General features: G+C 37.0%; 1 protein-coding gene across 1 annotated transcript; it reads left to right on the top strand.

Moving 5' to 3' along the window:
* Positions 1-733: 733 nt before the first annotated feature.
* Positions 734-26,309, top strand: GBP6 (guanylate binding protein family member 6). Its single transcript, XM_057713696.1, has 11 exons — positions 734-931; positions 14,571-14,787; positions 15,583-15,710; positions 17,976-18,085; positions 18,701-18,897; positions 20,245-20,490; positions 21,250-21,530; positions 22,219-22,431; positions 23,585-23,687; positions 24,031-24,224; positions 25,158-26,309. The coding sequence occupies exons 2-11, from the start codon at positions 14,598-14,600 to the stop codon at positions 25,380-25,382; spliced, it is 1,887 nt and encodes a 628-aa protein (XP_057569679.1). The 5' UTR covers positions 734-931; positions 14,571-14,597; the 3' UTR covers positions 25,383-26,309.

A 26,309-nucleotide genomic window follows, 5' to 3' on the forward strand; every position in this document is an offset into this window, starting at 1 on the left:
CTATGTTAGAAGAGGGTCCATGTATCCATGTTTTGGAGAAGCACAAAATGCCAAGCCAGTAGTGAGCATCCCCGGATAATACCATGAAGCATTATTCATTTTCATCTTTACTTACCTTCATTTTCTAATTATTATAAAAGGTACTTGTTTCACTATATATATATATATATATATATATATATATATATATTAGGGAGCAGATTTAAGATGTTGTGAGCTCTTCACTAACAAAGTACCTCGCTAAGAGAAAAATACTTGAAATAGACTTGGTTTATATTGCTTTGCTTACATTTGTGTTATGGGTTTTCTTTTTACTTTCTTTTTTTTTTTAGGAATAGAGAAGAGTTTTATTCGAGCCAAACTGAGGATTATAGCCCAGAAGACAGCTTCTCAGATAACTCTGAGGAACTGCCCTGGAGGCGCATGGTTTTTGTTACAGTTTTATATCTTGTCAGAACAAAGAACATTAAACAAGTCAAGAATAGGCCATGGATTTTCTATTTTTCTTGTTTGCCAAGGAAATTTAAGCCACCATAAGCAACATGACACCCGGGAGAGATATACGGCGAGATGTATCAAGAAGGGAGGCCAGGAAAGACTTCAACATGGGGAGGCCCAACAAAGCTGATGGAATGTGTTAGGACGTGACTGTTGGGTGACTGGCTTTCTCTAACCTTGTCTCACCCTGCACCACACACCCATGTTCATGCTGTAGTCACGGGATCTGGCATGACTCTGCTACCTCAAAAACAGCATGAACTACTTTCATTTTCAATTTCAGTCTTACCAAGGGACTGTCCTGGAAGAGAAGACTGGCTTGCTCAGTCTTTTTTTAGCTTTGATAAAAGAGGGGCAGAAAGGTGGAAGGAGCAAGTGAGCAAGGCGTGAGAGGCAACTGGAACCGTTCTTGGACCCCCGGTGTGTGGAGCAGGTATGTCCGTCTCTCTTTTATGTGCAACCCAAGATTGATTTCTGATTCCAAGTGACGTTTGAGGAAGGGCAGGTTGCCTATTGTCTGAGGTGCAGAGGTCTATGGCTTTCTTTAGCTAGGAGTATGCCCAGCTTCTCTGGGCCAGTAAGATCTGCAAAGTGACAGGCACACTGTGTCCCCCTGGATGTGCTGCTCCTTGAAAGAGTCCTCGTGGGAGTTTGCCTGTCTTCCTTTATCAAGCTCCGTGGCTGGCATTAGAATTCAGAGAATAAGCAGTCCCTGCCAAGGAGGTCATAGGCAATTATGATCTAAAGAGATTGTTTCTTTTAATCTTTCTTTCAGTCATACTTAAGAAAGCTTCATGGTGAGAGCTCTGAAAATATCTATGCAGGGATAAATTTAGTTCCCACAGAGCTGATCTTTATTAGTTAAAAATTAGAAATCTCTTCAAAACTCTCTTTCTCTCTCTCTCTGGCTCCCCTCCGCCCCCCTCGTTTGCTCTCTCTCCTCCTCCACCCCTTTGTGTTTGTTGGTTTGTTTTTCATAGTTACATTGGAGTCATTTGTAGCATTTAACAAATCTATACAGTCTGGGTTTAACAATTCCTCTGGATGATTCTTCTGTAGATCCAATTTTGAAAACCAATCCTGAGCAGGACTGAACAGCTGCACTTTGTTAATTGAAGTTAAAAATTCTGTAGCCTATTCACAGCTAAGAAATCACAGATCTGCAGACCTGTTTGTTTGTTTGTTTTTGAGCAAAGAGAACAGAGAAGCAGTTTATTGAGGCAAAAGCAAAAAAGACACACTCAAAGGAGCGTGTGGGGCATCTCCGCAGGGTTTTTTGATTCCCATTTTATCTTACTTTTAGCCCTTCGAATGGGTGGGGTCTTTCTGATTAGGGTTGAATATTCACTGAGGGGAAGAGAGACCTGGTTTTTATAAAGTTGTTTGCAGTTGTTCCTCTCACATTTTCCTACAGCTTCCTTTAGTCTTCACTCTAAAAAAGGGACTGTACAACTGTAGAAATTATAATGTAGCTGTTAGAGGCTCATTTTTCCTCTGTATTCTTTACTCCACACACTGAAGAATTAGACAAAAGGAGATGGTGCCGGAGCAGTGTTTGAATTTGCTTGCTGTGGCTTTTGCTGCTTTGCTCTGATAAAAAATTTTTATTTGTAGGCCTGTTTCTTGGTAACCTAGGGTTCACAGACTGTTCAAATGCATAACCCAATAGACCAGTTTGTTCAGTGCAATGATTGTGGGTAAATCTCCATCTAATTCAACAAACATGTATTGAAATCCTATTTTGTGTTGCATGTTATGCTCAGATGTGAGCTTGTAGCATCTAATTTTATTATCAAAACGTTCTCCAGACTGGACCTATAATTTTTCTCACACTACCCCTATAATTGTCTTTAAAAAAATTTACGTTTAGCTAGGTGAGGCTCCTTGTTTAAGGCCACACAAGTAGTAACTGATAGAGCTGGTTTGGGGTTTCTTTTTGTGTGTATTTTTTGATAGCATTAGATGCATCTTGAATATTTGAGCTATAAATATAAATCTGAATATTTGAGGTATTTGAATATAATATGTTTTTGTATTCTGATAATGAAACATGCATAGATATTATAGCAAACTTGTAATATAATAGCAATAAAAAATATGCCAGGAGACCCATGGTATAATTGTGCTTTTAATACTTAATTTTTCAAATCAAACTTTACCTTGGAAAACAATCGCAAGGAAATCCTATATCTCTTTCACCTGGATTTACCCAGTGGTAACCTTTTGCTAGATTTGCTTTATCTCTCTAAATATATGTATATGTCTCTCAATGCAATATAAAATGATATTTGCGTTTTTATTCTTATTCTCATTCTCATTTGTGGGACAAAATTACAAAAAACCTGACCCTTCAGCCAAGTACTTCAGCCTGAATCCCTTAAGATTCAAGACATTCTCCTGCCTCCTGCCCTCTCTTTTTTTTTTTTTAGAAATTTTTTAATATCATTTAATTTATTCATTCATTCATTCATTCATTCACTCACTAGCTGCATTGTTTCTTCGTTGCTGCTCCTGGGCTTTCTGTAGTTGTGGAGAGCGGGGGCTGCTCTTCATTGAGGCACCTGGGCTTCTCACTGCAGTAGCCTCTCTCTTTGTGGAGCACGGACTCTAGGCACTCGGGCTCCAGTAGTTGCGGCACATGGGCTCAACAGTTATGGCTCCCGGGCTCTAGAGCACAGGCTCAGTAGCTGTGGCGCACGCACTTAGTTGCTCCACTGGCATGTGGGATCTTCCCAGACCAGGGCTTGAACCTGTGTCCCCTGCGTTAGCAGGCAGATTCTTAACCACTGCGTCACCAGGGAAGCCCCTGCCTTCTCTTTTTGAAAGGGAGGCTGCATCCTTTTTATTGACCTTATTCCCATACAGCTGCTTTTTCTACTTGACACTCTTCTACACCTGCAGATAAAAGATGAGCACATAGGATCACACTAAACTGTTAGAGGGCAGATTTTGGTGTATGATGGTCACTTGAAAGCTACCACTGGTTATTGATAAAGGAACTTATAGGATAACCAATGTCTTTGAAGATTATTCTGCCAATTAAATGGTTGCAGTAGCATGGCACAGAGAAATAGATTGTCTGTTTTTTTTTTTATTGTGATAAAATATATTTAACATAAAACTTACCATTTTAAGGGTAAAGTTCAGTAGCACTAAGTACATTCACATTGTTGTACAACTATGACCACTATCCATCGCCAGATATTTTCACCACCCCAAATGGGAACTCAGTACCCTTTAAATAAACAATAACTCCCTGTTCCCTCTTCTCCCAGCCCATGCTAGACACTATTCTACCTACTGTCTATGCATTTGGCTATTTTATGTAGCTCATATAAGAGGAATTGTATTATATTTTTCCTTTTGTATCTGGCTTATTTCAATTAGAATAATGTCTCCAAGGTTTATCAATGTAACATATTAGAATTTCATTCTTTTTATAACTTAATGATATTCCATTGTATGACATGTCACATTTTGTTTATCCATACATCCCTTGATGGACATTTGGGTTGTTTCACATTTTAGCTATTTTAGATATTGCTGCTGTGAACATTGGTGTACAAATATCTGTTCAAGTCCCTGCTCTTAACACTTTTGTGTATATACCCTGGAGTGGAATTGCTGGATCAAATAGTAATTCTATGTTCAATTTTTTTGTGAACCACCATAGTGTTTTCCCCAGTGGCTGCATCATTTTACATTCCCACCAGCAATGCACAAGGGTTCCAATTTCTCCACATCCTGGCCAGCACTTTTTGCCTTCGTTTTTTTTTAGTAATAGTCACCCTAATTGGTGTGAGGTGGTATCTCATTGTGGTTTTGATTCATATTCCCCTAATGATTAGTGATGTTAAGCATCCTTTGATGTGTCTATTGGTTATTTGTATATCTTCTTTGGAGAAATGTCTGTTCTGGTCCTTTGCGTATTTGTGAACCACATTCTTTTTGCTGTTGTTTTTGAGTTGTAGAAGTTCTTTTTATTTTTTTTAAATATTTATTTGGTTGTGCTGGGTCTTAGTTGTGGCATGCATGTGGGATCTAATTCCCTGACCAGGGATTGAACCCGGACCCCCTGCATTGGGAGTGCAGAATCTTAACCAGTGCGCCACCAGGGAAGTCGCTGCGGGAGTTCTTATACATTCTGGATGCTAATTCATTACCAGATGTGTGATATGCAAATACTTATCTTATTCTGTTGTTTGCCTTGTTACTCTGTTGATGGTCTTTTAATGCACAAAAGTTATTAATTTTGATGAAGTCTAATTTATCATTTTTTCATTTCTTGCCCTTGCCTTTGGTGTCATAGTCAAGAAATCATTGTTAAATCTAATATCATGAAGATTTTCCCCTATGTTTTTTTCTGAGTTAAAATTTTTTTTTAGCTATTGTGTTTAGATCTTTGATCCATTTTGAGTTAATTTGCATATATAGTGTTAAGGTAATGGTCCAACTTTATTTTTGCAGGTAAATATCAAGTTTTCTCAGCAGCATTTGTTGAAAAGACTGCGGCACTCTTGTGAAAATTATTTGACCACTTATGAGAGGGTTTATATCTGGACACTTTATTCTTTTCTAGTGGTTTCTTTTCTGCCTTTATGCTAGTACCACACTATTTCGATTTGTGTATCTTTGTAGTAAATTTTGAAATCAGGAACTGTGATAGCTTTAATTTAATTTTATTTTTTCAAAATTGTTTTGTCTATTCAGGATTCCCTGAGATTCCCTATTAATTTAGAATGAAATGTTTTTCTATTTCTGTGAAAAATGTTGGTATTTTGAAAGAGATTGCATTGAATCTGTAAATCTCTTTGCTGTTATTGACATCTTAACAATATTAAATCTTCCAGTCCATGAACTGAGGATGTCTTTCTATTTATTTATTATTTTTAAAATTTCTTTCAGCAATGTTTTATAATTTTCATCGTATGTCTTTCACCTCCTTGGTTAAATTAATCCCTGAGTATTTTATTCTTTTTGGTACTATTGTGAATGAAATTGTTTTCTTAAATTCTTTTTCATGTTTTTCATTGTTAATGTTTCAAAACACACTGATTTTTTTCTGTTTATTTTGTATCTTTCAACACTGCTGGCTTCACTTATTTGTTCTAATAGTGTTCTTGTGGATTCTTTAAGGTTTCAACGTATGCAATAATGTCATATGTAACAGAAATAATTTATCTTTTCTTTTCCTATTTGGATATCTTTTATTCTTTACCTTTTCTAATTGTTCTGGCTAGAACCTCAAATACTACGTTGAATAAAAGTGGCAAAATCAGGCATCCTTGTCTTCTTCTTGATCTTAGAGAAAAATGTTTTCAATATTTTACCTGTAAGTATGGTAATGTTAGCTGTCAGTTTTTCACATAAGGCCTTTATTATGATGGGGTAGTTTCTTTCTATTCCTAACTTGATGAGAGTGTTTTTATTATGAAAGTGCATTCAATTTTGTCAAGTGTGTTTCCTGCATTGATTGAGATGATCATGTGATTTTTCTCCTTTATTCTCTTAATGTGGTGTTTTACATTGATTGTATGTGGAAATATCCTTGCATTTCAGGAATAAATATCACTTGGTGATGGTGTGTAATCATTTTAATATGTGGCTGATTTTGCTTTGCTAATATTTTGTTGAGAAATTTGCATCAATGTTTATAAAAGATATTGTGTTTTGTAATTTTTTTCTCATAGTATATTCATATGGCTTCAGTGTCAGGGTAATGCTTGTCTCATAGGATCAGTAAGGATATGTTTTCTTTAGTTTTTTAGATGACTTAGGAAGAATTGGTGTTAGTTATTTAAATGGTGGAAGTTGTCAGTGAAGCCATTCATTTCAGGGCTTTTCTTTGTTGGGAGGCTTTTTTGATTACTAACTCAATCTCCTTACTTGTTATAAGTCTATGCAGAGGTTCTTATTTCTTCATGATTCAGTCTTGGTAGGTTTGTGATTCTAGGAATTTGTCCAATTCATCTAGCTTATCCAATTTGTTGGTGAATATTGTCATAGTACTTTCTTATAATTTTTTTATTTCTATAGAATCTTTAGTAATGTGCCCACTTTGGTATCTGTTTTTAGTAATATTAGTGTTCTCTTTTTTTCATAGTCAATCTAGCTCAAGGTTTGTCAATTTGCTGATCTTTTTTGAATAACCAACTCTTGGTTTTTTTTATTTTGTCTATTGCTTTTCTGTTGCTTATTTCTGCTTAATCTTTATTATTTCCTTCATTCTGCTAGCCCTGAACTTTGTTTCTTTTTCTAGTTACTTAAGTAGTAAACTTAGGTTGTTGATTTGAGGTTTTCTTCTTTTTTATTGCAATCATTTACAGTTATCTTTCCATCTTAGCATTGCTTTTGTACATATTATAAGTTTTGTTATATTGTGATTTCATTCTCATTAGTTTCTAAATGTTATCTAATGTTTCTTGAAATGTCTTCTTTGACCCATTGGTTAAGAGTGTGTTGTTTATTCTCCACATATTTGTGAATTTTCCAGTTTTACTCCAGCTATTAATTTCTAGTTTTTATTCCATTGTGATCAGAAAAGATACTTTGTATGATTTCAGTCTTTTTAAAATTTAAGATTTTTTTTGTGGCCCAAAATATTGTCATGCAAGTATTCTATGCACACCTGGGAAAATGTGTATTCTCTTGTTGTTAGATGGGAGTGTTCCATATATGTCTGTTAGGTCCAACTAATCTGTAGTATTGTTCAAGTCCTTTATTTCATTACTGATCTTCTGCCCATTATTGAAACTAGGGTATTAAAGTCTTCTTCTATTATTGTTGAGTGCTCTGTTGCTCAGTTCTGTCAATGTTTGCCTCATATTTTGGAGCTCTGATGTTTGAAGCATATGTATTTAGAATTGTTTTATATTCTAGTGACTTGACTCTTTTACCAATACATAATGTCCTTTGTCTCTTTTAATAATGTTCGAAGTACATTTCTCTTTTGCCCCATATAGGTATAATGACCCCAGCTCTTTTTTCATTATGATTTGCATAGAATATCTTCTTCCATTCTTTTATTTTTAACCTGTGTGTGTCCTTAGGTCTAAAGTGAGTTAGACAACATATAGTTGGAGCACTTAAAAAAAAAAATCCATTCTGCCAATCTATGTCTTTTCATTGGAGAGTTAATCCATTTACACTTGACTAGGGGGAGTTTTATCTGTTTGCATTTAAAGTAATTACCAATAAAGAAGAACTTATTTTTGCCATTTTGTTATTTATTTTCTACTTATTGTTTTTTGTTTCTCACTTTCTTCATTTCTGCCTTCGATGTTTAGTTGATTTTTTGTCGTGACATATTTTGATTCCCTTCACATTTCCTTTTGTGTATACTCTATAGATATTTTCTTTGTGATGGCTAGGGGTATTATATTAACACTCTTATGTTATAATACCTATTTTGAATAGTTACCAACTGAAGTTCAAATGCATACAGAAACTATACGTTTTCATTGCTCCTCCTTCCTGCCTTCTGTTATTAATGACAAAATTATATCTTTATGTATTGTCTATCCATTAACATAGATTTATAATTTTTATGTATTTGTTTCTTATATACTGCAGAAAATAAAATGTGTAATTAAACCCCAAATTACAATAATACAGGTTTTTATATTTACTGGTAAATTCTCTTTCCCTGAATTCTTTCTATATTCATACAGCCTTCTGGTTACTGTCTAGTATCCTTTATTTCAACCCTTTAGCATTTCTAGCATGGCAGTGCTATTAGTAATGGATATTTCAGCTTTTCTTTATCTGGAAATATCTTAAGATCCACCTCATTTTTGAGAGCAGTTTTATGGAAAGAGTATTTTTTTTCTATAAAAATTTTTCTTTTTAAATTGAAGTATAGTTGATTTACAATAGTGTGTTAGTTTCAGCCATACAGCATAGTGATTCAATATTTTTATAGATTATATTTCATTATAGGTTATTTTAAGATAATGGGTATAATTCCCTGCACTATATAGTATATCCTTGTTGCTTCTCTATTTTGTATATAGTACTTTTTATCTGTTAATCCTATCCCCCTAATTTGTCCCTCCCCTCTTTTCTCACCCCTTTGGTAACCACAAGTTTGTTTTCCACATCTGTGGCTTTGTTTCTGTTTTGTATATACATTCATTTGTATTATTTTTTAGTTTCCACACATAAGTGACATTATTTGTCTTTCTCCGTTACACATATTTCACTAAGCATAATATTCTCTAGGTCCATCCATGTTGCTGCAAATGGCAGTGTTTCATTCTTTTTACTGTCAGATAATATTCCATTGTCTATATACTACAATTTCTTAATCGAGTCGTCTGTTGAGCACTTGGGTTGCTTCCATCTCTTAACTATTGTAAATAGTGCTGCTATGAACATTGGAGTGCATGTATCTTTTTTGAATTAGAGTTTTCATTTTTCTGGATATATACCCAGGCATGGGATTGCTGGATCATATGGTAGTTCTATTTTTTGTTTCTGTAGGAATATCTATACTGTTTTCCTTAATGGCTGCATCAATTTACCTTCCTACCAACATGAATGTTCCCTTTTTTCCACATTCTCACTAACATTTGTTATTTGTGTTCTTTTTGATGATAGCCTTTCTGACTGGTGTTAGGTGATAGTTCATTCTATGTTTTTTATTTTTAAATTAATTAATTAATTAATTAACTTATTTATTGGCTGCATTGGGTCTTCATTGCTGCACACGGCCTTTCTTTAGTTGTGGTGAGTGGGGGCCACTCTTCGTTGTAATGCACGGGCTCCTCATTGCCATGGCTTCTCCTGTTGCAGAGCACAGGTTCTAGGTGCGTAGGCTTTAGTAGCTGCAGCACCCAGGCTCAATAGTTGTGCCTCATGGGCTCCAAAGTGCCAGCTCAATAGTTGTGGCACACTGGCTTAGTTGCTCTGTGGCATGTGGGATCTTCCTGGAGCAGGGCTCGAACCCATGTCCCCTGCATTGGCAGGTGGATTCCTAACCACTGCGCCACCAGGGAAGTCCCACTCATTCTGTTTTTGATTTGCAGTTCTCTAGTAATTAGTGATGATGGGCATTTCTTCATGGCCCTATTAGCCATCTGTATATCTCGTTTGGAAAATGTCTACTGTCAGTCTTCTGCCGAATTTTTAATTGAATTGTTTGCTTTTTGAGATTGAGTTGTATGAGTTGTTTGTATATTTTGGATATTAACCCTTTGTTGGTCCCATCATTTGCAAATATTTTCTCCCATTCCGTAGGTTGTCTTTTCATTTAGTTGATGGTTTCTTTTGCTAGGCAAAAGCTTTTAAATTTAATTATGTCCCATTTGTTTATTTTTGCTTTGATTCCTTTTGCCTTAGGAGACTGATCCAAGTAAATACTGCTGCAATTTATGTCAGAGTGTTCTGCTTATGTTCTCTTCTAGGAGTTTTATGGTTTCAGGTCTTACATTTAGGTCTTTAAAACTTTCTGAATTTATGTATGTATATGGTGTGAGGAAATGTTTTAATTTCATTGTTTTACATGTGGCTGTCCAGTTTTCCCAGCACCACTTGTTGAAAAGACTGTCTGCATTGCATATTCTTGCCTCCTTTGTCACAGATTAATTGATCATATGTATGTGGGTTTCTTTCTGGCCTCTCTATGCTGTTCCATTGAACTATGTGTTGTTTTTGTGCCAATACCATGCCATTTTGATTACTGTAGATTTGTCATGTAGCCTGATGGCTGGGAGGGTTATACCTTCAACTTTGCTCTTTTTTCTCAGGATTGCTTTGGTAATTCAGGATCTTTTGTGGTTCCATACAAATTTTAAGATCATTTGCTATAGTTCTGTGAAAAATGCCATGGTGTTTTGATAGAGATTGCATTAAATCTGTTGATTGGGTAGTATGATTTGGGTAATATGGACATTTTAATAACATTGATTCTTCCAGTCCAAGAGCACTGGATGTCTTTCCATTTCTTTGAATCATCTTCAATTTCCTACATCAATGTTTTATAGTTTTTATAGGTGTTTCACCTCCTTGGATAAGTTTATTCCTAGATATTTTATTTTATTTTTGATGTGATTTTAAATGAGGTTTCTTTATTTTCTCTTTCCAATATTTCTTTATTAGTGTATAGAAATGCAATGGATTTCTGTATATTAATTTTGTATCATGCAACTTTGCTGAATTCATTTATTATTTCTAATAGTTTTTAGGTGGAGACTTTCAGATTCTCTACATAGAGTTTCATGTCATCTGCATATCATGAAAATTTTACCTCTTCCCTTCCAATTTGGATACCTTTTATTTACTTTTCTTGTCTGATTGCTGTGGCTAGGACTTCCAATACTACGTTGAAGAGAAGTGATGAGAGTGGGCATCCTTGTCTTGTGCCTGAATTTAGTGGGAAGACTATCAGGTTTTAACCATTGAATATTATGTTGGCTATGGGTTTGTCATAAATGACCTTTATTGTGTTGAGATATGCTTCCTCTGTACCCACTTTGACAAGATTTTTTATCATGAATGGATATTGAATTTTGTCAGATGCTTTTCCTGCATCTTTTGAGATGATCATGTGATTTTTGTCTTTCCTTTTGTTAATGTGGTGTATCATATTGATTTGCCTATGTCAAGCCATCCTTGTGACACTGGAATGAATCCAACTTGATCATGGTGTATGATTCTTTTTATATATTGTTTTTTTAAAATTAATTAATTAATTTATTGGCTGTGATGTCTCTTCATTGCTGTATGGACTTCCTCTAGTTGTGGTGAGTGGGGGCTACTCTTTGTTGCAGTGCGTGGGCTTCTCAGTGTGGTGGCTTCTTTTGTTGCACAACATGGGCTTCTAGGTACACAGGCTTCAGTAGTTGTGGCATGTAGGCTCAGTAGTTGTGACTTGTGGGCTCTAGAGTAGCATACAGACTTAGTTGCTCCACAGCATATAGGGTCTTCCCAGACCAGGGATTGAACCCGTGTCCCCTGCATTGGCAGGAGGCTTCTCAACCACTGTGCCACCAGGGAAGTCCTTTTTTTATGTATTGTTGATTTTTGTTTGCTAATATTTTGTTGAGGATTTTTGCATCTGTATTCATCAAAGGTATTGGCCTGTAATTTTCTTTATTTGTGGTGCCTTTGTCTGGCTTTGGTATCAAGGATACAGTGGACTAATAGAATGAATTTGGGAGTGTTCCCCATCTCTTCAATTTTTGGAATTGTTAGAGAAAGATAAGTATAAGTTCTCCTTTATATGTTTGGTAGCACGCCCCAGTGATGCCATTCAGTCCTGGACTTTTGTTTGATGATAGTTTTCTGTTTGCTTGTTTCTTACAGGTTCTGTTTCATTTCTAGTGATCAGTCTGTTCAAATTGTCTGTTTCTTTTTGACTCAGACTTGTCAGTCTTTATGTTTCTAGAAATTTGTAAGTTTCTTCAAGGTTGTTCAATTTGTTGGCATATAACTATTAATAGTATCCATTTATGTTATTTTGTATTTCTTAGGTTGCAGTTGTTATTTCTCCTATTTCATTCCTTTTTTTGTTTATTTGGGTCCTCTCTCTTTTTTCCTTGGTGAGCCTGGGTAGAGGTTTGTCAATTTTGTTTAGCTTTCAAAAAGCCAGATCTTGGTTTTATTGACCTTTTTTATTGTTTTGTTTTTTTAAATCTCTATTTTATTTATTTCCTCTCTGACCTTTATTATTTCCTTCCCTTTGCTGACTTTGGGCTTTGTTTGTTCTTCTCTAATTCTTTTAGGTGGTGTGGTGCGATGAGTTGCTTCCTTCTTGTTGCTTTCAAGATTCTCTCTTTGTCTTTTGACAATTTGATTATAATACATTTCAGCATGGGTCTCTATCCTATTTGAGTTGTTGAACTTCTTGCATTTGTAGATTCATGTCTTTTGTCACATTAGGAATTTTTTAGTCATTATTTCCTCAAGGAATCTCTCTGCCCAGACTATCCACTTATGCTTTAGTGACTTCCATAATGCATATATCAGTCTACTTGACAATATCCTGTAAGTCTCTTAGGCTATATTCACTTAAAAAACTCTTTCTTCCTTCTGCTTCTGAGACTTGATAACTTCAAATGTCTTAGCTTTAAGTTTGCTGATTCTTTCTTTTGCCTGTATATCTGATCTCATCTAGAAAATTTCTAAATTCAGTTGTTGTATTTTCCAGCTTCAAAATTTATATTTGATTCCTTTTTATTATTTTTATCACTTTGTTGATTTTAAAATTTTGTTCACATATTGTTTTTCTTTTTTTCTAGAAATGTGTTGATGGAATGGTGTTACTGTTTTATTTATCATCTATCTATCTATTTATTTATTTTTGGCTGCCTCTGGTTTTAGTTGCAGCATGTGGGATCTTTTGTCGTGCTGTGTGGACTATTCATTGTGACATGTGGGCTTCTCTCTAGTTGTGGCATGTGGGTTCCAGAGTGTGTGGGCCCAGTAGTTGTGGTGCATGGGCTCTCTAGTTGTGGTGTGGAGGCTCTAGAGTGCACAAGCTCTGTAGTTGCGGAACACAGGCTCTCTAGCTGTGGCACGTGGACTCAGTAGTTGCATGCATGGGCTTAGTTGCTCCACAGTATGTGGGATTTTAGTTTCCCAACCAAGGATTGAACCTGTGTACTCTACATTGGAAGGCGGATTCTTAAACACTGGACCACCAGGGAAGTCCCCACATATTGTTTTTCTGACATTCTTTAGTTCTTTGTATTTTCCTTTGGCTGTTTGAACATATTTAAGAAACTTATTTTAAAATATTTTTCCAGAACACTTAGTGCATGTGTTTCTTCAGGGATGTTTTGTACTACTTTATTTTCGTCCTTTGAATGGGCCACATTTTCTGTTTCTTGTAATTTTTCTTGTTTTTTAGTTGAAAACTGGGCATTTAGAAAAGCAGCCACCTTTCCTATTCTTTACATACTGGCTTTGTAACAAGGAAGTCTTTCACTAAGTTGGCCCTTGATTTTGAGGCTTGGCATTAAGCTAAGGAGAAATCTTAAAGTCTTTTTTAGGCTTTTCTGAGCATGCATCTTCCCTGGACTTGTATGTGCCTTTTCATTTTTCCCATATATGTGCCGCTTTTAAATATTTTAATTTCCCAAAGAGTCTCTCCTTGGGGCTTTTGATCATCTCTTGTTTGTCTCCACCCTGAAAAGGAAAAATTCAATTTCTCCTTTCAACTTTCTATTCTCCATACTTCACTTAGGGTCACAACATATGTGGGCATTTTTTCACACTAAGCACTTTTGACACTAATTTCCAAGAGTTAGTCCATACCGCAAGGATTAAGGGCTCAGTCTCACAAGACTGCCCCCTACTTCAGATGCCAGTTGCAAGTTTAGGTTGTCACCTGTGCTTCTAACAGTCTATACATTGGAGGTTCCCACCATCTCCTCTTCAGGTTCAATAATTTGCTAGGATACTTTACAAAAACCAGGAAAAATAGTTTATTTACTAGATTACCTGTTTATTAAAAAACACAATAGAACCCAGGAACAGCAAGATAGAAAAAATGCATAGAGAAAGGTAAGAAAGGGGTGTGGAGCTTCCATGTCCCCTTGGACCTGCAATCCTTTGATCACCTCTATGTTCATCCAGCTAGAAGCTCTCTGAAACTTTTAGGTAGGGTTTTTGAGTATTTTAAACGGAGTCTTCGTTAAATAGGGATAGTTAATTAAATCACTGACAATTACTCAACTTTCAGCTCTTCTCTGATACCCAGAGGTTGGGAGATGAGGCTGAATGTTCCAAGTCTCTAATAGCATGGTTGGTTCTTTTAAGTATGAATTTAGCTGAGTATGTACTTTATGTATCATAGGGCTTGATTTATCATAGGCCTTCAGTGCGTCATAACAATAACTTGAAATTTATTATTATTATTGAAATAAAACTATAGAGAGTGATAATAGCCTGTTTCACTATAAACATTATCAGACATTTGAGGGAATGGTGGAGGAAAACCTGTGTTGTATGCTAATTCTAGGTTATCATTTGTCTCATGGAAAGTACAGAAGTCTTACCAAGTCCAAAGTTGACAGATGCTTTGTACAACTCTGAGTTAGGAAATGACTTTATAATCTTATTTCTACTAGGAAGCTCTTCTAGGCTGGCAGGTTACCATGGCATCTGGACCCAACATGATGGACCCCATTTGTCTGGTGAAAAATGACAATGAGTTGCTGTCAGTGAACCAGAAAGCTCTACAGATTCTTGAGAAGATTTCTCAGCCCGTGGTGGTGGTGGCCATTGTAGGACTGTATCGTACGGGGAAATCCTACTTGATGAACCGTCTTACAGGACGGAACCATGGTGAGTGTTGTATTTGGTTAGGGTGCAATTGTTCGACTCTAGATAATATCTCAGTTTCTTAATTTTCTTCCCTGCTCATGTGAAGGGAGAATCAAATTCCTCTCAATAAACCAACCTTCTACTTCTAATTCTCACCACTAAATCACTACTTTATTGTGACCTAATATTATATTCTTTGTTTTATTCCTGCAAAGCAGAATTTCTCCTATGTTTGCAAAAAAATACTACCTTCCTCTACCTGCTTAAGCTCTGGGCTCTTGCAATTGTGTCTTCTCTCTCGAAACACATTTTGTTTTTTTTTTATGGAATATTCTTGTCAACATGTAAAGATGTTCCATTATCTATCATCTTAAAAATTCTTCCTGGATTTCATATCCTATTGTGGCTAACACCTATCCTCCATTTAAAAAAGTAATTCTGTCTGGCAAAAAATATCTCAATTTCTTTTTTTCTGCTTTTTTCCCCTGACTATATCGCTCTTCAATCCACTTTTCTCTGGCTTTGAATGTCACCATCCTTTCAAAATACTCTCTTAACGGTTATCTGAGACCTCTGTTTTGCCTGATTCATGCATACCTCTTTGTCTCCTTGTTGATCCCTTGCTTGGCATCTTTCTCACAATTAATATCCCCTCCTTCTTGAATAGATGATACACAAAGTAGGACATTCTTGGAGAAATAGAGAAAACACCATCTTGTATGCTGGGGTACTTGCATTCCAGTAAGTTTGACTTTGTAGCCTCTTGGCTACTTAGATTATCTGTTACTGAATTTGCTTTCTGCCCTCCCCTTGCAGGTTTCCCTCTGGGCTCTACGGTGCAGTCTGAAACCAAGGGCATCTGGATGTGGTGTGTGCCTCACCCTTCCAAGTCAGATCACACCCTGGTCCTTCTGGACACCGAAGGCCTGGGGGATGTGGAAAAGGTAAGGCAGAAATTCACAGATAAATCCTTTCTATTCTGGATGTTCTCCTTATTGCTTGATGATCATAGAAATTTAACTGCTGTGGTCTATTTGTAAAATCTAGATATCAACTCTAGTAAATGAGGCAAATTATGGTTTATTTGAATCTCACTTCTAGGTAAGATATCATGGTATATTAGATAAAATCTTTTATTTCTTGGCATTGTGTGGATGACTTGATTACATTTAATAAGTAATTACTGAGCAGCTGAGATCTAGGCATTTGGGCTTAGTACTGTAGATATCAGTGGCCAATGTAAAGGTCTTGTCCTCGAAGAGTCTTCTCCAGTTGATAAAGCCACACAAAGGCTGTAAGATTTAACAAAGTATGATTGATAAAGAATCAGGTTGGAGACAGGAAGAAGTTGCACTGTGTTGCATTTCTCAGCTTCTGTCAATTCCATGGGAGCTTTGAGTTGGAATGGTGCTTCTGAGTTATCCTGAGTTGGGACAAGTTTGCTTATAAATTATTGAAAGGCTGCTCTGGAAGCCTTTCTAGTTAAGAGGGCTGACACCTGAAGACTGTCAAAACTTTCACCAGCACTCCCAACATCTGGGGGGGATAAGTCCTTCAGTCTTGAAAGGTAATACAGGCAGGACCTCAAAGTTTCCATCACTCACAGTTAAGTGTAAGGGTGCCTTGGTAAGAACCAGGAGAAATATCAACGTGGGAGTGAGAAAAGATTTCTGATTCACCTTCTTAGCTACCAGATGAAGAATGTATTTGAGGGTGGAGTTAAGAGATGGGTTTACATTTTCTATGATGAAGTTCATCAACTACTCACAGAACATTTTAGAAAGCTGTGAGATACCTCTGAATGTGCTGATTCTATAAAAGCATGTATTTGTCCTACAAGAAACATTTTAAGATGGATTTTTGGTATTTTAGCTTTATATTAATGGATGAAAGATATTACTTCTCTTTTCTTCACTTATCTTGTGACTTATTTGGAAATAGTACCTAAATTTCTATAGCTTTCTATTTCTTCCCAAAGGAGAATTAGGAATTCTGTATTTACTTTAAAAGTCATGTATCAAGCTGTAATATAGTCTCATTGTAGAAATAATTTATTATTTGTCATAAATGCCACTTCTCATCCTAATTGATTATTTTAAAAAATTGGGTTTTGGATAAATGAAATAATGAATAGACTATTTCCCCCCCAAACTCCCATATGGAGTCTGCTTGACATAAATCACAGTTTTTGCATTTGATCTAGGGAACAGTTTTACACACTATTTATAACAGAAATGATTTCTGGATTTATGCTATTATTTAGAAAATGCTATGATTTCTACAAACAAATTATCCAGGCCTTTAAGTTCCTTCATCAGGTTGCACTAGAGCTCAGTTTAACTTCTCCACTCACCCTCTGCACCAGTCAAATGAAGTAACTCTATTTGAATTACAAGACTCCTGTATTCTCCCATCTCTAATTTTGCTTCTGTGGGTGTTTCTGTCTTTGGGATCATCTTCATTTCTTGAAGTCCACATTCTACCTATTCTTTAATACTCAGTCCAAGACTTTGAGGAAGCTTTCATATCATAGATTCTTTCTCCAACTTTCATAGTACTATTCTTCCTTGACAAACATAAATTTTAATTTAATGTTATAGGTATAACTTCCACTGCTTATACACATTACTAAGATGTATGCTTTTTATAAGTACTGTCATCTTTGTTGCATTTGTCATTATGGATGTTTGTCACTGCTATGAAATAGGCATCTTGAAAGGAATAACTGTCATTTTTAGCATTGCTTTTTGAAATCTAAGAACAATGGGGAGCATTCTGTAACTTCCTGCAGATATTTATTGATTGGATATAATTTACATACTCAGTTATGCCAACTATGATATATTTTGTATGCGCTATGATTAATAAATAGGTATAGAATGAACAGTATTAACACTCATCATTGAATATGTAATTACACACCAAGTACTGTACTAGTCTTTACATATGTTATTTTACTTCATCCAGTTGAGGGAAAAGAAAGCCCTGTGAAGATTAGAATTACCTTATATATGAAAAAATTGCAAACATAAAAAAGTCTTTGTAATTGTCAAAGCTGATAGCTGTACTTATGTCTGTCTTCAAACAATTTCTTTGCATGCTGAGTATGTCAGCTGAAATAATAAATGAAAACATGATAGAATAAGTGTATGAAATAATTTCTAATTTAGGAGTAAACTCCTAATCTCTTGTTCAAATGTGCATTCTAGGGTGACCCTAAGAATGACTCGTGGATCTTTGCCCTGGCCGTGCTTCTGAGCAGCAGCTTTATCTACAACAGCATGAGCACCATCAACCACCAGGCCCTGGAGCAACTGCAGTATCCTTCTAGGAATGGAACTACAAGTTTCATTGAGTTTTTGGGAATGGAGATAGAGTCAGTTTCTCCTTCCCTGTCATTTAGTTTTCTTTGGTGGAGGAGAGGGGACCTAGGGCAAAAGAGAGTGATTATGATACCATTTTAAAAAAATTTTTGTCCTTCGCTAAGTGCTTTTTAAAATTTTATTTATTTATTTATTTATTTATTTATTTATTTATATTTATTGGCAGCATTCGGTCTTCACTGCTGTGCCTGGGCTATCTGTAGTTGCGGAGAGCGGGGGCTACTCTGCTGCAGTGTGAATGTTTCTCATTGCAGTGGCTTCTCTTGTTGCAGAGCACAGGCCCCAGGCACACGGGCTTCAGTAGTTGCGGAGTGTGGGCTCATTAGCTGTGGCTCGCAGGCTCTAAAGTGCAGACTTAGTAGTTGTGGCACAAGAGCTTAGTAGCTCCATGGCATGTGGGATCTTCCTGGACCAGGGATCGAACCCATGTCCCCTGCATTGGCAGGCAGATTCTTAACTACTGTGCTACCAAGGAAGCCCTATAATACTTTTTAATTAGGGAAATGTGGGAATTGTGTATAGGGAGTTTCTTTTCCTTAATCAAGTCCTAGTTATGTAACAGAGCTCACAGAACTCATCAGGGCCAAGTCCTCTTCAAGCCTTGATAGAGTAGAAGATTCCACAGAATTTGTGAGTTTCTTTCCAGACTTTATCTGGGCTGTACGAGATTTCACCCTGGAGCTGAAGTTAAATGGTCACCCTATAACAGAAGATGAGTACCTGGAGAATGCTTTGAAGCTGATTCCAGGTATCAGAGCATGGCCTTGGCAGTGGCTGGTCCATTGAGGTGGGGATCTACTAAACACTGTCCATCATCTCTGGGGTTGCATTTGTATCTGAGACTAGATCAAAGTCTGTAGAAATCATGGCTGGAAAGTGGATTGCAAAGCTCTAGGGACTGGAGTTGAAGTTCACTTAAGAAAAGTAAACTGTAAAGTGAAATGATTCAAAACAAATTTGTTTTTTTACACCATTTGTAACTTAGCATCCAAATTACAATGGGTACTAAAATTTTCCAAAGACCAGATGCTTGTGTTCCCTATTTTGGCTTCTGCTTTTCTCTGTTGAGGAAAACAACTGACCAGATATTTGTTAGACATGAAATTGTAACGAAAAATCTATCTAATGAAAAAAAGTACATTTCACATAGTTAAATATTATTCTTCTCAAAGAGGGATATAACTTTCTAGTTCTGTATAGTTATATCATCTAAAATGACTTTATGTTCTAAATAAACCTGAAGAAGTGTGTGTCTTTTGAATCTATGCCTTTTCAATATTTCTGATAATTATTGAAACATTCATTTTACCTTCCACATCATAGCTTTCTCCTAATTCCCACATATTTACCCATGCTTTAATTAGAAATTAATTATTTTAATAGGTTACATTTACAGTGGGTGTATCTGATGAAACCTTGAGAGAGATATCAATTCTAATTTATTCATTCTTGCTTTAATTTTTCTATTTATGCTTTTTCAAAATATTTACTGAGAAATTGGTAGGCAGAAGAGGACACCTGTCAGATCAAATATAATCCTTTATGTCAAAGAGTTTATTGATTAGTGGTGACATCTTAAAATTACATTTTAGTTACATTTACTTTTCAGAGGTTTTTGCTAAATATTAGCTAATTCTGTACCAATTATTTTTTAGTTTCAAAATCATTTCCCCTAAATAATCAGGTGTCATTCCTAATATTACTAACATTGTCCACTGTCCCTTGTTTGTGGCTCTCCTTTTTGGTCCCACACCTCAATTCCTACATGAGGTTAAGTAGAGCAAAAATTTACATTCGACCTCTCATTCTCTTAGTCATTAGTTCAGTAAAGATCTAATAGAGAACTACTCTACAGTGTGCCAGTCTGGGGATACCAGTCATAGGTTTCTTTTACTGGATCAGATGTCTCCCCAAATTTCTCTCCAGAGATATGTCACTGGTGGAAGTTTGATAGGAAAAGAAGTACTGAAGGTCTATGTTAAAGGAGTTATAAGCATAGAAAACAACAAAGATACACAAATCCCTGCCATAAAAACCATTAGCTCCCTTACCTCAAAAGTCTTCCCACTCTTAACTCTGTTTTTCTGTCCCTCAGGCAAGAATCCCAAAGTCCAAACATCCAATCTACCCAGAGAGTGTATCAGGCATTTCTTTCCAACACGAAAGTGTTTTGTCTTTGACCGGCCAACAAATGACAAAGAACTCCTAGCCAATATTGAGAATGTATCTGAAGACCAATTGGATCCTAAATTCCAGGAACAAACAAACAATTTCTGTTCTTACATATTCACCAATGCAAGGACCAAGACCCTCAGAGAGGGAATCGCAGTCACTGGGAATAGTGAGTCTCTTTTTCCCATTTCCATGGGCCCATTGAATATTTTATGTGTATTTTTCAGTATTTTTGTTTGAGTCTATATGGAATTTAGGTTTTACAGACATTCATACTCCATGAAGAAATGAGTATATTTTATACTTACCTTACTTTCGGGGCTTTAAAGACTCCTTCCCCAAATTGCAAGTTTTGTCACTGAAATCTGTGACTTCCACTTAACTGAAAAATTCCTCCACTGAGAAAAAAAATCACTATTTAGGTATAAAACAGAATATTCCATTTTCTCAGGGGAAGTCCTACATAGTACGTATTCTTTGCAAGGAGAATACAAAAGATATTTTGGGAGTTTAGAGTGGTCCAAAAATAAGTATTAGCCCATAAATCACTGAAAAATCCATTCAAAGCCTTAAAATTGGAAATAAATATAATCTGATATACCCTGTCTCATCTTAACACCTATGTTATCTATTTTGCTTTCAGTATTAAAAAATGGGAAACTATATTTTCAGACAGCCCCTAGTATGTTATATACAGGTAGATTTTTAATTTTCTTCAGCCCTGTTGGCTGGAAAACCATAAAAATCAAGAAGAGTCAGTAGGAAAATGAAGGTAGGGATAGTAGAAGGGGGAAGGGGTCTGTGTGTGTGTGTGTGTGTGTGTACCTGTGTGTCTGTGTGTGTGTGACTTTAGAAATGTCGGCCCTGAATCCTGGTGCCTATTGATTGATAACAATATTTATCCCTTAAATGTCCTTGGCTTGTTCAGGACTGAGGACTCTGGTTGTGACCTACGTGGATACCATCAATACCGGAGCTGTACCTTGTTTGGAGAACGCAGTGACAACTCTGGCCCAGCTGGAGAATTCAGCGGCCGTGCAGAAGGCAGCCGACCACTACAGCGAGCAGATGGCCCAGCAACTGAAGCTCCCCACAGACACGCTGCAAGAGCTGCTGGAGGTGCACGCAGCCTGTGAGAGGGAAGCCATTGTAATCTTCATGGGGCTCTCCTTCAAGGATGAAAATCAGGAATTCCAGAAGAATCTTGTGGTAATTTGTCTTATTTACCTCCCCTCCCCTTGAGGAATGGAGCCTAGCAGTGCCTTTATTGAACCAATGGCTCATCACTCTTTCAGGTATAAAGTAGTCTGTGTTCCCATCATGGATAGTGTTTCAAAGGACTACATTTCCTTCTTTGTCCGGCCAAACCTCAGGCAGTTTATCTGGAAATGTCTCTCATCTCTGGTGCAAAATCAGTACAGGTATCCTCCTGAAGTAAATAGTTCTGTGGATTCCAAGGTTGACCAGAACACCCAAAAGTCATTCTTAAGCTGGTTTCTTTTTCGTGAACACACTCCTATGCCCAGGAACCAATATTTACCTTATCAGCCATTTTCATTTCATTCCAGACCATTTTCAACTTCGGTTTCTCCTTGTATCATTGAAGAGAGAATCATTGAATATTGCAGCTGCAAGGAACCACAGAGATCAGATAATGCAAATCCAACATTTCAGATAAACAACCTGAAGGGAGGTTAAGGAACTTTCGCATGGTCTTACAGAGAGTTTTCAGGGTTGTGAGTACATCAAGTCTTGTGACTGCTGTTGTATTCCATGTTCTCCAACAGAATGCTTTTCTCATGAGGACCACAGTCAGACCAATTCTTCTACCAGATTCCTTGGGAATTTTTCTCCTGTTTCTTGCTTCTGGTGACATCTCTCTACATTTCCCTTGTAGGAAATCATAAAGAATAAGCAGGAGGGTTTCTTGCTGCAGAATGAAGAGGCATCTGTCAAATACTGTCAGGCTAAACTTGATGAGCTTTCGAAGGCCCTAATGGAAAATACTTCAGCAGGCACTTTCTCTGTTCCTGGAGGTCATGAACTCTACAGGAAAGCAAAGGAAATGCTTGAAAGGGACTACTGGCAAGTGCCCAGGAAAGGAGTGAAGGTAAGGAGGAAGGGGAGCACGGGGAGCCTGAAAATCTGAGAGCACAGCAGCAAGTGTGGTTAATGAGGGAGTATGGGGATATCATGAGAGCTTTAGCCCTTGAAGTCCACACAATGCTATTTGTACCTGAGGAGAAATGTCTATTCCCAAAAAAATGAGTATGGATTTCTAAAATTCACAAGAGAACAGAAATTGTTCATTTCTTCATCCATCAACACATGATATTTGATATGCAAAGTGCCGATGATTTACAAGTCAGAGTCTTTGTACTCAAGGCTGATCATGAGAGAGGAAGTCAAATACATAGACAATTGCATACAAAGTTATAACACTTGTGAACCTGTGAAAGTGGGCTATTTAGGTGATAGTAACACACGTAATAATAAAAACAGAAGTAATGATAATAATAATGCAACTGACATATTTTGAACTGTTATTGCCTATAGCCAGAATGCTAAGCTCTTTCCCTAGACTCTTTTTTTTTAATTAAAAATATTATTTATTTATTTTGGCTGCATTGGGTCTTTGTTGCTGTGCGCAGGCTTTCTCTACTTGTCACCAGCGGCGGCTACTTTTTGTCACAGTCTCTAGAGCTCAGGCTCAGTAGTTGTGGCACAAGGGCTTAGTTGCTCCGCAGAATGTGGAATCTTCCAGGACCAGAGCTCGAACCTGTGTCTCCTGAATTGGCAGGTGGATTCTTAACCACTATACCACCAGGGAAGTCCCATAGACTCTTTAATTTAATTCTTCAGGTAACATTAAGAAGCATCAACATTTTAAAGATCTGACCTGAGAGGCTTAGCAGGTTAAAATAACTTGCCTAAGGTTACATCCAGCAAGTAGCAGAGGAAAACAACAGCATAGTTTAGAGGCAATATTTCCCATTGGGAAGACAATATATAAAAGCACCAGAGATCTTGGGTTTGTAGAACTGAACATAGTTCTGACTGGCTGGAATCTGGAGTGAGTAGAAGGAAGTAGCTCTGGGTGAAAGACTGGAGGAAAACAGGTCACTCTAAGGAGCTTAGGCTTGTTGTAGGAAACCACTGTAGAATTTTAAATGTGAAGCAAAAATTATGTGGACATACTTGTTTTTGCAGCACTAATCTCCTCAATGGAAATCTAAGTTCTGTGCTCCTTCTTGGTTCCCCAGGCAAATGAGGTCCTCCAGAGCTTTCTGCAGTCACAGGTGGCAATAGAGAAATACATCCTGCAGGCAGATAAAGCCCTCACTGATGGGGAGAAGGCAATAGCAGGTATGGAGTAGGGCTCTGCTCACAGTGGGATGGCTAGGTTCCTGCAGTGCCTTCTGACGGTTGTGAGACCCAAACTTCCTGATACAAGGAGCTTCCTCTCCATCTGTGGAACAACTCTGCTACATCTGAAAACATCGAGGAGAGCTGTGGTTAGACATGGTTATATGTCAGCCAGACAGAATCTCTCCCATCACATTCTGAAATGTGATCTTGGTGGTGTGGACACGGGGGTAGTTCAGAGATTTTCCATCTCCCTTTCCAACTTTGTTTGGTGTCTGAGCTCAGGAGGGTAAAGATCAGTCCTTACCTTATTTTCTTTCCTCTCTAAAACTTCCTGGGGCAGAGGAGCGGGCCAGGAAGGAGAGAGCTGAGAAGGAACAGGAGCTGCTGAAAGAGAAACTGCAGGAGAAGCAGCAGCAGATGGAGGCACAACAGAGGAGTCTCCAGGAAAACATAGCCCAGCTCACAGAGAAGCTGGCGAGGGAAAGAGAAAACCTACTGAGAGAGCAGAATATGATGTTGGAGCATAAGCTGAAGGTAGGTCACGCTGTGGCCTTCGCAGTGCTTGATGGTCGTTACCCTGGTACCTCAGGAAGGGATGGGCGAAGGTTACAGCAAGACCGTGGAGGGAAGCACCAGTGCCGTTTACTGCTTGTGATTTGTTAAAGCCCTGAAGCCTTTGAATCCTTCCAAAGCCCTTGAATTCCACTCTATAAGTAGATCCTGGAGTGTTCAGGATGTGTATAGCCCCTCCAAGCCCTCGGAGAATATAAACAGGGTTTGGATAGCCATTTGGGGAATTTTAAAATGATCTCACGAGCCTTGGTTAAATGGATATTCCAACCACATGTATTTAAGCTACCCTGGTTTGCTTTACCAGGATCACCACCAATTACCAGGAACCCTGCTTCCACCCAAAGACTCTGAGGTAGATCTGTGCTGACATAAAACTATTGGAAATATCCAGACTTAAAAACCCAAGGAGGTGACAGCTTCTAAACTTGCTGCACTGTTTCCAGGTGTGGATAGATACCCAAGCTATCGTGTGGCATAGAGGGAATTCTCTTGTGTCCGTCTGGAGGTGCTTAAAATGGATTTCTATGATTTGGGTGACTGCACCATCCTGAGTGGGACTGAGAATTAGTGCAGTCAGTCCAAGGCTACCTCTCACCTGGCGTTTTTTGACTGGAACATATACATGTCCTCATGTCAAGCTTAGCTTTTTGGCAAAACCCAATGGCATGTGAATATTAGTAAGGCTGTAAACTACGCTTTCTCTTAATGTTCAAGTCCAAACCAGTGGATAATTCCATGTTACAAAATTCTCCTTTCATGACTGAGTAAGAGAGAACAATTTCAGGAGTGAAACAAAGATAGTTTGACAAAGTTTTAAAGTTTGACAAAATGTAATCCTTGAAAAAATGGGAATTGAAAATGTTTTACTTCCCTCCTCACTTTTATTTTTTTTAGGTCCAGGAAGCTCTGCTTAAAGAAGGATTTAGAAAGAAATCTGAGGAGATGACTGCAGAGATAAATCACTTGAAAAACATGGTTGATGATACTAAAGATAATACTCCGTGGGTTGCACTAGCCTTGGACAAATTTGGTAAAGAGATCTCTTCAATATTGTGTGCTCCAGGCAAACTTCTTGGTCATATTGTGAGTGGAGTGAGCTCCCTATTTAAAAAGAAATAGCTCTCCTTTTTAGAGAAATTATAGATATATAATATATGTATATGCTCTGGCCTATGTTTGGTGTGAATGCTTTTCACTTTCATTCAGCAAAGCTTTAAATATAAAAAGTCATTACTAGAAACTATTAATGCCTGGCCCATATTAGATAGAATAAATGCATGGATACTTTGATATAGCATGTCAAAGGAATATAGGAAATATGTGTGTGCAAAATCATATATATGATTTTGTGTATATACACACACACATGTACATACCAGAGGTCCATTGAGGCACCCCTTTAATGGTAAAAGATTGGAAACTACTTAAATGTCCATCTGTATAAATTGGTAATACACATTTTGCATGACATATACTGGAAGAGTAAGCAGTCAGTAAATAAATTGACAGTGGAGGTCTATTTGTATAAATATAGAACAATCTTGAAGATATATTGTAGAGTGAAAAAAACTGAGGTACAAAACAGTTTGTATAATCTGTTCACCGTAAAAATGCAATATTATGTACATTCATATATATGTACACATAGAATGTCTCTGGAAGATTCATTAGAAAGTGGCATCATTGGTTCCTTCTGGGGAGAACAGCTTGGCATTAGGGATGGAAGGGACACATACTTTTCATTGTATCCTCTATCTTTTCAATTTTGTAAAGAAAGCTTGTATTGTAATTTCTCAAAAAACAAAGAAAGCATAATGTATAATACTAAAAATGGTAATAATAAATGGAATGTAAAATTGACTACTAGATGGTGAAATTGCTCATTGCTTCTAGAAATGACATTAGCTGTTCAATGAGTTGGATCAGAATGCTAGAATGCATAAAGTTTGCATCCTAATCTTGTTTTCATTTTGGCCTTGTTTTTTAGCCCCTATATTTGCTTCAAAAATAAGGTATAAACTTTCCTCTTACCCCTTGAAATCTCAG

Source organism: Hippopotamus amphibius, chromosome 1 (genome assembly GCF_030028045.1).
Source record: "Hippopotamus amphibius kiboko isolate mHipAmp2 chromosome 1, mHipAmp2.hap2, whole genome shotgun sequence".
In the NCBI taxonomy this organism is placed as follows: Eukaryota; Metazoa; Chordata; class Mammalia; order Artiodactyla; family Hippopotamidae; genus Hippopotamus; species Hippopotamus amphibius.

Bases quoted from the DNA above. Each gene is read 5' to 3' on its own strand.
- GBP6 (XM_057713696.1), top strand. From the start codon at position 14,598: ATGGCATCTGGACCCAACATGATGGACCCCATTTGTCTGGTGAAAAAT. The intron at 14,788-15,582 runs GTGAGTGTTGTA...CTCCCCTTGCAG, and splicing joins TCTTACAGGACGGAACCATG to GTTTCCCTCTGGGCTCTACG. The intron at 20,491-21,249 runs GTGAGTCTCTTT...TGGCTTGTTCAG, and splicing joins AATCGCAGTCACTGGGAATA to GACTGAGGACTCTGGTTGTG.